This window comes from Sorex araneus, chromosome 7 (assembly GCF_027595985.1).
Source record: "Sorex araneus isolate mSorAra2 chromosome 7, mSorAra2.pri, whole genome shotgun sequence".
In the NCBI taxonomy this organism is placed as follows: Eukaryota; Metazoa; Chordata; class Mammalia; order Eulipotyphla; family Soricidae; genus Sorex; species Sorex araneus.
Window position 1 is genome coordinate 55,477,946 of NC_073308.1, and position 14,554 is coordinate 55,492,499.

The following is a 14,554-nucleotide window of genomic DNA, read 5'->3' on the forward strand; positions in this document are numbered from 1 at the left end:
TCATGATTATTTTCTTCTGTAACTATATAACTGTATTTTATATTTATAATACTACCCTTATCATAATTGCAGATCAGTTACTGTATGTACACCACAGATATATTCATCTTGATACAATCTTGCTTATTGTGTTTAACATTTCTATCTTTGATTTACTGCAGTGCCTGATCACTAAATATTAGACATTCAAAAAATTGTTGAGGGGCTGGAGCGATAGCACAGCAGGTAGGGCGTTTGCCTTGCACGCGGCCGACCCAGGTTCGATTCCCAGCATCCCATATGGTCCCCCAAGCACCGCCAGGGGTGATTCCTGAGTGCAGAGCCAGGAGTAACCCCTGAGCATCGCCGGGTGTGATCCAAAAAGCAAAAAAAAAAAATTGTTGAAGGAATAAATGTCAATCCAAGCCAGCAAATGAAACCCTTCACAGGGGGCATGTCAAGACTCCACAGCTCATCCATTGATAGGGTCCTCCTGGGTGCTCTTAAAGCACACTGGACTATAACATAATATTCAGTACGGTGAGTCTTCCATCTGAATGATGAGTTTCGGTTATGCAGACACTGCCCATCTTATTCCTTTTTTTTTTTTATCCCACATTCCAGAAAGTATCTTCAGAATGTTCAATGCAGAAATCACCCATTTAACACATTCAAGAGTGTCATATAAAAATATTAAAAATGTGAGCAAAACACTGCAAATTGTGAAGGACATCACCTAGATATTTCTTTCATCAGGATCATATATTTGTTTCTAAATATAACATTTCCTATCTTCCCAGTTTTCTCTTGTGCTTTCTTTAGTTTTGCAAATAATTAGTCTTTGACAGGCATTCACTAGCATTTATTATGAAGAGTTATGAATACTTGAACATTTTAAACCAAAGACTAATGACTATTATTAAACTTCTATTTAATGAGAATCTCCTATGCAATTCAAATGAGCTATTGAGGTTCACATTTGAAGAAGAGCCCTTCAGGTTAAAAACAACTTACTCTCAGCTCTTAAGATAAAAATTAAGATTTTTCTAATAAAATCCTTACCTCTCTAACATACAACATTTACTTCTCTCTCATAACAAACTAGTCCTTTGTTAAATGTTTTGTGAGAGATCCATTTTGCATGTCTTAGGGGCCTACATTCTATATCAATAAATGTATCATCAACATTTTTGTTTGCAAAATGTGTCATTTAAATTAGCAAATTTAATTTTCTTTTCCAAGCCTAGAAGGGCCAAGAAATGCATTCTTAACTGAATAAATGTTCTTTAATGCTTATATTATTCCAAGGAACTAGCAGCTACCATAATATATCCAACACATTATACATACGTATATACTTATATAATACAGATATACACACGTCAGCCTACAAAGAAATGTAGAGTAAGTAGAATTTACTAGTAAATAATAATTCTACTTCATTATAATCCCTGGAATTATTCTAGCCTTAAAAGTGTATTAATGGGTTTGATTTCTATCATTAGTGCATTAATGCATGACTGCTTTATCCCGAAAGATCTTAAATTGAAGCAACATAGTATACTAAGCACAGACTTAAAAAAAAAAAACTCTGGTATCATGGTACTCTTTAAAACTATCAAAATAAATATCTCTAATTTACAAAGTAATAAACACAGACTAAGTGTTTTATCTGAATTTCATAGCTTAATCATTTTAGAATGACACTAAACTACCTAGTAAGAGGAGGGAAAAAAATTGCTTCTTGGAAAATTATACATATGATTTTTTAAGAGACATAGACCCACTATATTTGGTTTCATTTCTTTTTAATGAGGGGCGGGCTGCGAATGGTGCTCTAAGACCTTTCCCATGGTTCTCTGCAGGGCCCAGTGCTAAAGTCCGATGTGATGGCTACTTGGGTCCTGCAGGGCTGAGGATTACCTGGCCCACCCACAAGGTGCTGGGAAACATTCAGCTAGTGGTTTTGGGCCTCTGGGACTGTGCCCCATGATGCTTGGGAAACCATGCCATGCCAGAGATCTCAGCGGAGCTGGCCACATTGCCAGGCATGCCTTCACTGGCCCCTGCAATTTACACCGATGTGATCCGTGTGTCACCAAAGAATTCCCTAAAGACCCACTTTTTTTCTTGGGGCATGGACTTATTCACTTATTAGATGTCTATTTCTCTAATCCAGAAAATGAGAACAGAATTAAATTTGATATGGAGTTCAAATAGTCAACACACCCTGCCAACATGAGTCAAGAATTTTATATTGAATATAATTACTATGTGTCAGCATTATTGAAGACCATCTGTTATTGTAACTGAAGCCAGAGATCATTTAATTGATGATCTTCACAGCATCCTACACAAACCATAATGTCAAAACTGCTGTTCAAGCGCACCACATAAATACTCGTCGCAAATGCTGACTTTGCGCTCTTCTTCTATATTTAGTGTCATTAGCAAACAGAGAACGGCAAACCTGATCTACAATGTCGTTGACTTTATCCCGTTCACAGTCCAGGATTACACGCCGTTCCTTTTTTAACTCCAGATCTTGAAAAAGTGACCGGTAGGTCTCGTCTTTCTTGTCATTGTTGATGTTTCCCACGTTGATAGCAGTCACTTGCCACTTCTTTTCAGCAGCAGAATCCAGCACAGCTTGCAGTGTTGATAAGCCTAAGAAAGGTATAGAAAAATGATAGTGGATAAAGATAACTCAGAATGGTGCTGTAAAATTGACAATGAACATCCACTTTAGGGTGACTTTTTGTGCAACTAATGGAATGATGATGTTTCCCAAAAGCTACCGCTCTAATCTTTACCAACACCTACATTTTGCACTTCACATCAAAAGCTCTTTTATTTAAATGCTATTCTTTTGATCCTTAAAAGTTCTATTTTGACAAAAACAGTATTCCCTTCTTTCTGCTTTTAACTCTTCAGTATCTTCTTGGATATTTATGAAGTGTAAATACCTTCATTTTATGGTTTAAGTGAAATCAAAAGATGTTAGCAAATCTAACATAGAATAGAATAATTGTTCCTTTTTATTCAATGCAAGTTCATTTCATGTTAGTATTCTTAATAGACTGAGTAAATATTCAGCAAGATGAAACAATGTGAATATAAAGCCCATCAAATGCACAAGGTTGTTCTATACCCTGAATTTGTTTTCTAGTCAAATTATTTTTTTCTTTCTCAGACTGTTACTATATAAATTTTGGTAGTGGGTATCATAAAATTAAATTAAATGTTCAAATATTAACAAAATGCTAGAATTAAGTTTTCTAGCATAGACTTTTTGTGATTTAACTTTCAAAAGTTAAAACATTTTGCTATAAGCAGCTTTGCTAATAGCATCATGTAACTGTCAATGTTTATTTTTATTTTATTTTATTTTATTTTTTGCAAACAACCAAATCAGTTCTCCAACCAGTCTTGAAATAAGCAGTGTAGAATAAGCATGAATTTATCAAGGTATTATTTAAACATGAACAATATGCCATTGTAAAAAAAAGGACAAAACTTAAAAACTTGACTAATCACCTATGATTTCCATTCATTGTAAGTAAATTAAATCCTTGATGCAATTCAAATTTTTTTCTTGCTTTTCATCATCAATAGAGATACAGCATGCACAGCTGGTCATTATGAATTCAACAAGCATCAATGCTTGGAAACAGCTATTAAGCCAATCAATTTTTTTTCACCAAGAGGAAAAAACAAAAGCATATTTTCTCAACTACTTCCAACCATTTTTCCAGATTCAAATCATTAGGCAACCCTTGCAACTTCTTCAAATGTTCTATGTATGATATTCTATAAGTTCTTACACATTATAACATTTACCAGTGGGATTCATTTACTTCCAGACAAAATTTTATTTCAAGTTACTTAATTCTAATGTCTACCACTGAAGTTTGAAGTTCAGTTGAGTACGTTGAATTGAACCTTGAGTCACTCATGTTCTGTTCCCTATTTCACTATACATCATTAGAACTTTCAAACAAATAAAAAATTGTAAATGAATTTCATTAAGTATTTTTTTATTTTTGTTTTCTGTGTTTTGCTTGTTTTCATTTTTGTGCCACACCTGATGGTGTTTCAGGTTTAATCCTGGCTCTGCAATCAGGGATCACTCCTGGAGCATTAGAAGAACCATATGTGGTTCGGAGGATTGAGTTTCAGTCTGACAAATGTAGGGCAAGGACCCTTCCCTCTGTACTGTCTCTCAGATCCACTTTTGATTTTGGGTCAATCCAGTGGTGCTCTGGCTCTACACTCAGAGATCACTCCTTGTTCCCTGGGTTCAGGGGAACTTATTGAATGTTAGGGATCAAACCTGGATCGGCTGCAATGCAGCACCTTACCCACTGTGCTATCTCTCTGGCTTTCGTCATTAAGCAATATTTCTTTCACCATTTCAAATAAGGTAAAGATGATATATAGATCCAAAGAAATTCATTTAAATAAAATGTTTCAAAGTCATTCTATCTGTAAAAAATGTTATTGAAGCAGCAAAAAATTATAACTTTAAAATTAAGATATGTAAAAATTAACTGTAACTAAAGGTTTCAGAATTAATATTTTAACCAATGACACTTTAAAACCTATATATATATTAATAAGATAAACTACATAAGTGGTACATTAAGACACTAAATAATAAATTTTATTAACAGAAATAATTCATAAATCATCACAAGGTCTTACTTGTAATTTGAAAGAATAGCTGTACTTAACTTATTAACCCATACGCTTAGATTTGTTTTTCCTGTAATAATAATACTATATAATCTCTCCTTCAAGTTGATTTACCTATTCTTCCTATAAGCACACTAAACTATGTCTTCCTATTTAAATTTTATAGGTCAATTTTCATTTAAAAATCCTAAAACTGCACGTTAAGCACAGGTAAAATTAAGTTATTTATACATAAAATATATTTATATGCATGGTACTACTTTCTAATTAGGAGAAATATGTTTTGAGATAAGCCTCTTTGCCTTCCACAGTTTAATACAATTTATGATAATAGTATGCTTCTGGGTAAATTGATCCCTTGGTTCAGAATATATACATATATGGACAATGGAAATTTATATAAACATTGGTTTAATTAAGGTTATTTATAATTAGTAATTATTCAATATTAGATGTGCACTTTTATTTCTTATTTCAGGACTCATTTCCTATTATATTTTCAGAACAAAGAAAATATTTAAATGTATCCAGATAAATGGGCTGGAGCGATAGCACAACAGGTAGGACGTTTGCCTTGCACATGGCCGACCCAGGTTTGATTCCTCCGTCCCTCTTGGAGATCCTGGAAAGCTACCAAAAGTATCCCGCCCGCACGGCAGAGCCTGGCAAGCTACATGTGGCATATTTGGTATGCCAAAAACAGTAACAAAAAGTCTGACAATGGAGATGTTACTCATGCCCACTCGAGCAAATCGTTGAGCAATGGGATGACAGTGTACAGTGATATAGTGATAAGTATATAGTATAGAATATAATTAAGATACAGCACAGCAGTAGGGCATTTGCCTTGCACGCGGGCGACCTGGGTTCTATTCCTCCACCCCTCTCGGAGACCCCGGCAAGCTACCGAGAGTATCTAGCCCGCACGGTAGAGCCTGGCAAGCTACCCGTGGTGTATTGGATATGCCAAAGACAGTAACAATAAGTCTCTCAATGAGAGACGTTACTGGTGCCCGCTAGAACAAATGGATGAGCAATGGGATGACAGTGACAGTGACAGTGACAGTGATAGTCTAGAGGTACATAGAATATGATGAGTCAAATTAAATCCTAAACTCTACTGAATTCTCAGGTTTTAGCTAAAATAATGAATATTAGTAATTCTCTGATAATTATACAGATGAATTATTAGATTACATTAGTTCTGGACCATTTTTAAATGGGATCTACCTCAAATTCTCTCAAAGTACTAGTAGAACTTCTTTGTGAAACCATATTAACATTATTGTATGAAAGTTAGAAAAAAAATCAGTCTCAAAATAGATAGTCTGTGTTTTAGTTAGCACACAATGGGAAGTTAAAGCTTATTACTGAAAATAGGTATATTTTATTCAGAAAATTCCTTTCATCTTAAAAATATTTTCTTAGTTCCATTTAAAATTCACTGGCCTTATTCATCATTCAGGCATAGAAATGAATATTTATGATGTCTAAAATATGGCAGCATGCCTAGGCCAGATTAGATTAGCATATATTTCTCTCATTGACTTTCTTTAGAACATCTGAAAATAAATTTATAATCTGGAAGCATTTTGATTCTATGCATGATGTCTTCTTGGAACTGGATTCAAAGTGCTTTTTCCTTAAGGGATAAATAGTACAGTTCAAGATTAAACCAGAGCCAAAACATTTAAAGCATTAGTTATGCTTCTACCTTCTGTCTATAGAAATATACTATGTCAACTGACTGAAATCGAACTAATAAGTTAAAAATACACAAATTTTAAAGTTCTGCCTCAAATTTAATGCATGTATATGCAAAGAAAAATCTATATTTTAGCTTATAAACATAGGTAATGCCATTAATTTATACTTTAAAATGCATTAAAGACCAATCTACCTACTTTCCGTGGATAATTTGTGACCTTTATCAAGGGTATTGTGTCATCAAAAAGTGGCAAGTTGTTGGCACGTGTTCTGAATTAAATGAAGACATCAGCAATGTTTGAGGGCAAACAACACCAAACGAACATTTCCAGTATCACTTCCATTGATAAACCAGGATTATCTAACATGCTTTATCCCAAGATCAGAATATAATACCTGGTGTCTTTGTTACCAAAGGGGTATTCTTAGTCTTTTTGTTCAACATTTGAGTGAGTAGTTAGGATCGGAAAGGCTTCATTGGTAGTTTTAGTTAAGAGCCTTGCAATAAAGTTGTATAGGGACATTTTAGATGTTTTGTTCTGCCTTATGTGATATGCAAATTTTTTGAGTTGTTTCATGGTTGGATCAATGCTTGCAAGACCTATACTCATACATTTACAGGCAAAAACCAACACCTGTGCACTCTATTAAGATGTCGATTATTAAAAACTACAAGAACAATATCTTTAAAAAAACAACTGAAGGGGTTAAAGCTTTGGCTCAAGTGGTAAAGCACATGTCTTCCATGTGGGGTGGCCTGGACTAGATCCTGGCACAGCATGGCCTCTAGGTCATTGCCAAGAATGCTTCCCCTGTGGTTTCAAGAAAATGAAGACAGAAAACAGTGACACAAGAATATACCAAGTAATTTTAAATGAAGACATACAGTAGTTAAATTAAGAAATTTAAAAAATAAAATTATGAATATTATTGTCGGGGCTAGGGGTGTTCCCAAGCAATGTTCAGAGACCAGGAACCTCACTCGTGATTCCCAGCCAATAGGGTCAGAAGTTCAGCACAAGCACTCATGGATGTGATACAGCATGCCATATGGTGCTGGAGATTACCTAGACCACCCACGCTGTTCAAGGCCTCCAGAGATGCACTCCATGATACTAAAAGTATCTGTCTGGCCCCAGAAGTAGAATTTTTTAAAGTATGTATAACATGAAGAAAGGTTCTCATATATGATAATATTAAAATAATCAAATGCTTCCTTGGAATAAGAGAAATGGATTATGAACCAAAAGAAGAAAAGCAGTTTGGAAGCATGAGTCAACTTCCAAAAATATAAGAAGAAAAGCCTATAAAAATTGTCATTAGTAAGAAACATTGGAACACAAACATTCTAGTTCTATGAGCAAAGCAAAACATGATAAAAAAAAAACTTTAAATCTTTTTACAAGTATTTTAAGACTTGTACACATTTATCTCTGAAAATTTTCAGAAAAAAGGGCAAATATGATAAACATGAATATGAAAACATGAACAGCTCTTTGACAAGACCTTGAAATGTATCCATAAGGTCATTTTTGGCTTGAACATGTAATTACTTAACATTATCACTTTAATGCTCTTTTCTCAACAGAGGCACTTGAACTCAAATCAATTTTTATAATTTAATGACTAGAAATTATCTCATCACTTCAATTTACTTCAAAATTATTTAAATAATAGTTAAAGCATTTAAAAATGCTTCAATTTCTTCTCACAAATGTATCAGTTCACCCACCTTCACCTCATGATTCATCTCACAGAGATTGTCTTTCTTTAGCTTCTCTCCTCCAATACTAGAGTTTCTCTTTTTTCTATTTATGTCAGCTGTTATTTTGGAATTTTTTCCAAAGTTCTTTATCAATGACAGGAAGTCATGGTGAAGGTGATGTATGTCCCAAATTAAAATCCTACCATTCAGTGAAGAACATTTATTTTTTACTTTTTAGTTTAACAAGTAAGAGATTCAGGTTCTAATAGTTGTTTATCTTTTACATTTTATTTCAGGCACCATGAATAACAAAAATTTTATGCGTATGGTTTCATAAATAAAATTTCCAGCACTATTCCCTCCACTAGAGAGTTTACTTCCTTCCCTACCCACCCCCGTGCAATTGCCTCTGAGATGAGTTTCCTATTAGAAACCAGTTTTCAGTTTGTTTTCTTTGTGCATCTGTTATTCCTCTACCATATTTCTTTATACTCCACAATGAGAGATATTATTCTCAGCTTGCCTCTCTACTTGCAGGTAGCTTTACTCAGCATGATACTCTCCAGATCCATCCATATAGCAATAAATTGCATGATTTCATCTTCTCTTATGGCCAAATAGTATTCCATTTTTCAAATGTATCATAGTTTCTTTATCCAGTCATCTATTCTTTGACATTTGGGCTATATTCATGTTTTGGCTATTATGTTTAGTGCTATAATGAACATAGGGTGCAAATATCTCTTTTAGGTAGAGTTTTTGAGCCCTTGGGGTAAGTGTCAAGAAGTGGAATTGTTAGGTCTTATGGAAGCTCAATTCCTAGTTTTAAATTTTAAGTGTTGATAACATTTTATATATATATATGTATATATATATATATATATATATATATATATATGATCAGTTGACGTTCCCACCAGCAGTAAATATGGGGTTTGTTTTCCTAACATCCACACCAACACTAGTTATTATCCCTTGTGACATATGCCAGTTTATGGAAGTAAGATGATATCTAAGTTGTTTGATTTCTAACAACAAACTCTCTCCAGCATTATTGTAAGCAATGTGTATTAGAGTTGCTAACTACAGTCACAGTATTCTGGATACAACCTAAGCCTTGCCTTCCTAAGGCTTCGGCTACATCTTAAAAACAAAAACAAGCAAAACCAAAACATATTCCAGAGCCTGTGTATTAAACAGTCTTTGAGGGCTGTAAAGACAGGACAGAAGTGAAGCTGCTTGCCCGGTGTGCTTTCACACCTGGTCTGATCCTGTTCCACTTCTAGTTCCCTGACCACCGCCAGGAATGATCTCTGAACACAGAGCCAGAAATAACCTCTTCAGTTACCCAGCCTTCCCCCCAAATAAATAAAACAGTCCTTGGAACTTAGTAGAACTTATTCAATAGTTTGAATAGAACAATTCATTTCTTAAATGAAAAGATCAATATCACTATTAATTATAACTTTTGTCAAGTATCAAGAAGAGAAAGAAGACATTGTTTAGAGAAAACATAATAGTAAAACTTCATCTAATGGACTTGTTAAAAAAGCTGAGAGGAAGGAGAAAGAATATGCAGAGATTTCAAGTGAAAGATCTTGGCTTATTGCATTTTACAATTGAAATTAAAAGTAGATAGATCTAGGGCTGGAATGATAGCACAGCATGTAGGGTGTTTGCCTTGCACGCAGATGACTTGAGTTTGGTTCCCAGAATCCCATATGGTCCCCTGAGCATTGTCAAGGGTAATTCCTGAGTGCAGAGCCAGGAGTGACCCCTGTGCATCACCAGGTGTGATTCAAAAAAAAAAAGAAGAAAAAGTAGATAGATTTAATTTAGTCACTGAGCAGAGCAGTTGTAAAGCTCAGAAACTAAATCTTATAAGATCTAATAGTTAAGTGAAAAGGTTTAAATTTTGTCACTACAATGAAAAGTAATTGGAGCATTTAAAGCAAAAGTAAAATGTAGTTAAAAACTCATTTGAAGTTTCTGGCTACTTTGTGGGAAATGAATAAAAAAGAAACAACACGGAAATAGAGAGATGAGAGAAAGGGCACATGATAGTTTCTTGGTCTGGAATAATGACAATGAAAAATAACTGTCTGGAAATAAAATCTATTAAGGTAACATAAATCATATCAAAAAGATACAGAGTATAGAAGAAAGTAAAAATATTCCCAGACCTCAAGCTAGTTTTATTAAGATAACCAAGTTTAAAAGGAGTGAGTGGAGATGAAGAGGAAAAAGTATGCTTAAGTTCCATTTTATAAACTTTTCAATCACATTAATAGGAAGTACATTTCAGAATCCGCCAGTACATATTTACACTAACTGACTCTGTTTTAGTTCTTCCTGCCCCATGGAACTAGGTAAGTTCTCCATTCCCAACGTAGAGAAGAGCTGTTGCCAGGGCTTTTTTTTTTTTTCAGCTTGTATAGTGCTGACTGACTTTTCCACTGAGTCTTCTCATTTCTGGGACTTGAAGGAGTGGGCAGAGAATTCAACACCTCACATGACTCCTTATTCCAGGGAGCTGCAGAAATGCCTAGAAACTGATCAATAGAGAATTGACTGACGGCTGGCTGGCTTCGTGTCTGCCCTTTGCAGGTTAACAAGGTGCCCTATCTTGATCAAAACGGAGTTCTAATTTTTACTTGAATCTTGACATATTCCAGTAAACTGCTGAAGGAAGGATGGCTGGGCATGTAGGTCTCCTTACAATAATGACACTTAACCATTTTATGTTTGACTAGAGAAATATTCTCAAGAAAATGTCTTACGTGACCAAGTGCATAAGATCTTTGTAGGATTTTTAGGAAGTGCACAGATCTTCCAAAGACAAAACATAGAACCAAGAATGGTTAATAATAGTTGGGATTTTCTGACATAAAATTCTGATAATTCTGCGAATACCAAACTTCCAACAAGGAATTTGAGAACAAAAGCATAAAAACACATGTCCCCCCATAAACAACAACTATACAGCCTCAAAATAATGAGGCAAATCACCATCCAATAACATGCTAATCAAAACTATCATAAACTATTTCATATACTATGGGTAATTGTGCATTTTTTAAAGCAAGGTTAAAGATGATACTACCAACCAGATGAACCTTTCACATATGAAGAACTCCTTTTAATCTATTTTGCTTTATTCATTAAAGTATCCTTACCAATTTTCAATATAGCAACTTCACCAACATTGGAGTACTAGTACAGGAGTATTGACTTGTCACCAAAGGGTCTTAGTTGCTGATTCTAGAAGGTGTTTGCAACATCACAGCAGCAAATGTGGGCATTAGGCTGACGTAATCTATATCTGCAAATTATACTTTCACTGCAATTTTTGTTTCATTCTATATTTTCTCAAGATTTAAGTTGCATTATTCATGTACACAGCAAAAGGATAAAAAGCCATTTATCCTTTGATTTCACCACTTACTAGGTAGTGCGCTAGCATCACAGAAATGTGTCAAAAATAAATTGGACCCATTTGAAAGAGACAAGGATGGTGTCACTTACCTCTGTCACTGTCATAAAGGTATGCAAACTTGTCCCATTGATAGTACTCAATCAAGCTAAGAAGTGCTCCTTTGAGGTCAGGTCTCATCTGAATGACAAATGGATGTGTGCCATCTGTTGGGAAGCTGGGAGTGATGAAGGAGACATGGAGCGTTCCACAAAATGAAGTGATGGTATTTACAGACTTCTTGTCATAAAATCCAAAAATGGCATAGACTCCTCTTGAAAATTGGGAGCAGACTAGAAAGGGGAAACCAGAAATGATAAATCATTGAAATTTGCATACAAGTACACATGGATTTGCTCAAAAACTCGTGCTGTTATATAAAATAACAATAAACAAAAAGAAACAATAGAGTTAATCTCAGTAAGACATGAGTTGTATGCATACTTAAGTTAATACTCTATTTGAGTAAAGAAAAGAACTATAAAGAATTACACATAAACATAATCATTATTCTTTAAAAATATGTAAGTGTGCATAATTTTGGAAAGCTTAAGCAAAAAAGAAGTGGAAAGGGAAAATTAGTTTTTCAATGAATAAAATGCAGGTACCCGGGTCTTATATTTTGTTTCGGGGAGTGGTATTCCTGGAAGACCTCAGGGAACTATATGTGATGCTGGAAGTCAAATCTGAGATCACCTGCGTGCAAGGCAAGTGCCTTACCGGCTGTGGTATCTTTTCAGCCACCAATTAATTTTAATGACAACTAATTTCTCAGAATATCTCATTCTCTTTGGAGGCTTTATTATGTTAATTATGCTTGTATATTAGAAGGTTAGTGTCATTATGAGGCATTCCAATGTTAACCAGAAAGCTCTTTCAGAGATCAGTCAAGGTGTGCATATCCCCTAAAGATCTCAGAAGAGACAGCTCTCAACATGTATGACTCCGTTAAGTAGTACTAACATTTTCAATTTCCCCAAGAGCTCAGTGCAATGTACTATAGAAACCATCCATACCGCATGCTCAAATTCACTCAGATGAATCAGGCTGTTCTGAGTAAATTGATGCCTCAGGGCAATTTTAACCCAAGGAATAGAAAGTAACTATTCAGTAACAAAATTTAACAATTTATAACATGATACCAAGCATCATTTTCAATTAATCACATGTAAAGGATAGTTAATCTAATATAATTTTATGTTCTTACAAAAATAGGCAGACTATAGAAATAAAGGTTTGACTTATCCGTAGAATTGCAAAAAACATGCCAGTTTGAGTACCAACTCCAAACAATCAATAATAAGCAATGTTTTTTTTTTAAATTATATCATTGATTTGAAAGAAAGGAAAGCAAGATTAGCTATCTCCTTGACAGGCCCTAATCTCTTCAATATTTTTATTTTTCTATAAAATTTAGCAATATTAAGATATCTCTTTTTAACATAGAAGGTTTTCTAAAATTTATTGATTATCTTTGAGTAGTTTATAGCTGATTTCTTCTTTTAAAAATTTTTTAAAATTTATTGAATCACCGTGAGATAGTTACAAGCTTTCATTTTTGGGTTACAACCTCACAATGATCAAACAACCATCCCTCCACCAGTGCACATTCCCCACAACCAATATACCGGGAATACCCCCCCTTTTCCACCCTCTCCCTACCTCCATGGCAGACAATATTCCCCATACTCTCTCTCTACTTTTGGGCATTATAGCTTGCAACACAGACACTGAGAGGTCATCATGCTTGGTCCATTATCTACTTTCGGCACATATCTCCCATCCCAACAGGTTCTTCCAGCCATCATTTTCTTAGTAATCCCTTCTCTATTCCATCTGTCTTCTCCCCTCCGCTCATCAAGCAGTCTTCCAGCTATGGGGCAATTCCCCTGGCCCTCGTATCTACCGTCCTTGGGTGTCAGCCTCATGTGATGTTACCCTAAAATCTACAAATGAGTGCAGTCCCTCTATGCCTGTCCCTCTCTTTCTGACTCATTTCACTTATCATGATACTTTCCATGTTTATCCATTTACAAGCAAATTTCATGACTTCATCTCTCCTAACACCTGCATAATATTCCACTGTGTAGATGTACCCAAGTTTCTTTAAGCAGTCATCTGTTTTAGGGCACTCGGGTTGTTTCCATATTTTGGCTATTGTGACAGTTACAGTTGATTTCTTTATAGTAGTCTTGATTCAGGAGAGCCAAAAGTCGTGGTGGCAGGTCTCTGTTCATTCGCAATTCCCAGTTTCTTCAATATTTTCAAGAATAAAAATATTGAATATTGAATAATAAAGATGCTCAGACTCAGAGTTGGAAAGTATAAAAGTTTACTGGAAAGTAGAAGAGACAATAAAAGGAGCTCCCCAACTGGGGAGGAACTTAGTATAGGGCTAAGTTAACGATGGCTCTTTTTGTGAGATTTTTATTGAAAATCAGATCGTTGTGTGACAGAGAATGCAGGGAATCTACAGGGTGGTTCCCCTCGTTTGTCTTTCTGATCATTTATTATCTTAGTCTTGTGACTCCCAGTTCTGGAACAGAATGATATAATTCTGGGAAACTCCAGGAATGTTAAAGATAGGGCCTAGAGGATGAGGTGTGGTAGGTAGATGGAAAGAAAAGGAAATTCTGGTGAGGGGAAACTATGGGCTCCCCTCTTGTTGGCAAAAGAAACTGAGGCTTCCTCTTTTATTCTTCTACATAGTTGAATATATTTCTGAGAAAGCAACTGGCTACATGGGCCCAGAGAGACAATAAAGGATTTTAGGTATTACAATTCCATCTCTTTTCTTGGAAAACAAACTGACAACCCAGAAAACACATTTGGATCTCTGGGTCTCTTTGGCTTAAGTTAAAGTTGTCTTTCTTTTTCCAAGAGAAGAGCTGAACCAAGGACCTCATATATGTGTACTCTATACCTGTGCTGCATAGGGCTGGAGTCTTAGCACAGCGGGAAGGGTGTTTGCCTTGCACACGGCAGACCCAGGTTTG

At 35.1% G+C, this 14,554-nt stretch overlaps 1 protein-coding gene across 3 annotated transcripts in view; it reads right to left on the bottom strand.

The window, feature by feature from the left end:
* Positions 1-14,554, bottom strand: part of GRIA2 (glutamate ionotropic receptor AMPA type subunit 2) — a 133,066-nt gene that overhangs the window by 50,299 nt on the left and 68,213 nt on the right. For all 3 annotated transcript variants that reach the window (XM_055144562.1, XM_055144561.1, XM_004606154.2), the window contains exons 3-4: positions 11,612-11,851; positions 2,450-2,646 (exon numbers count right to left, since the gene is read on the bottom strand). In XM_055144562.1, the coding sequence (XP_055000537.1) occupies positions 2,450-2,646; positions 11,612-11,851 (437 nt within the window). The remainder of the gene's footprint in view (positions 1-2,449; positions 2,647-11,611; positions 11,852-14,554) is intronic.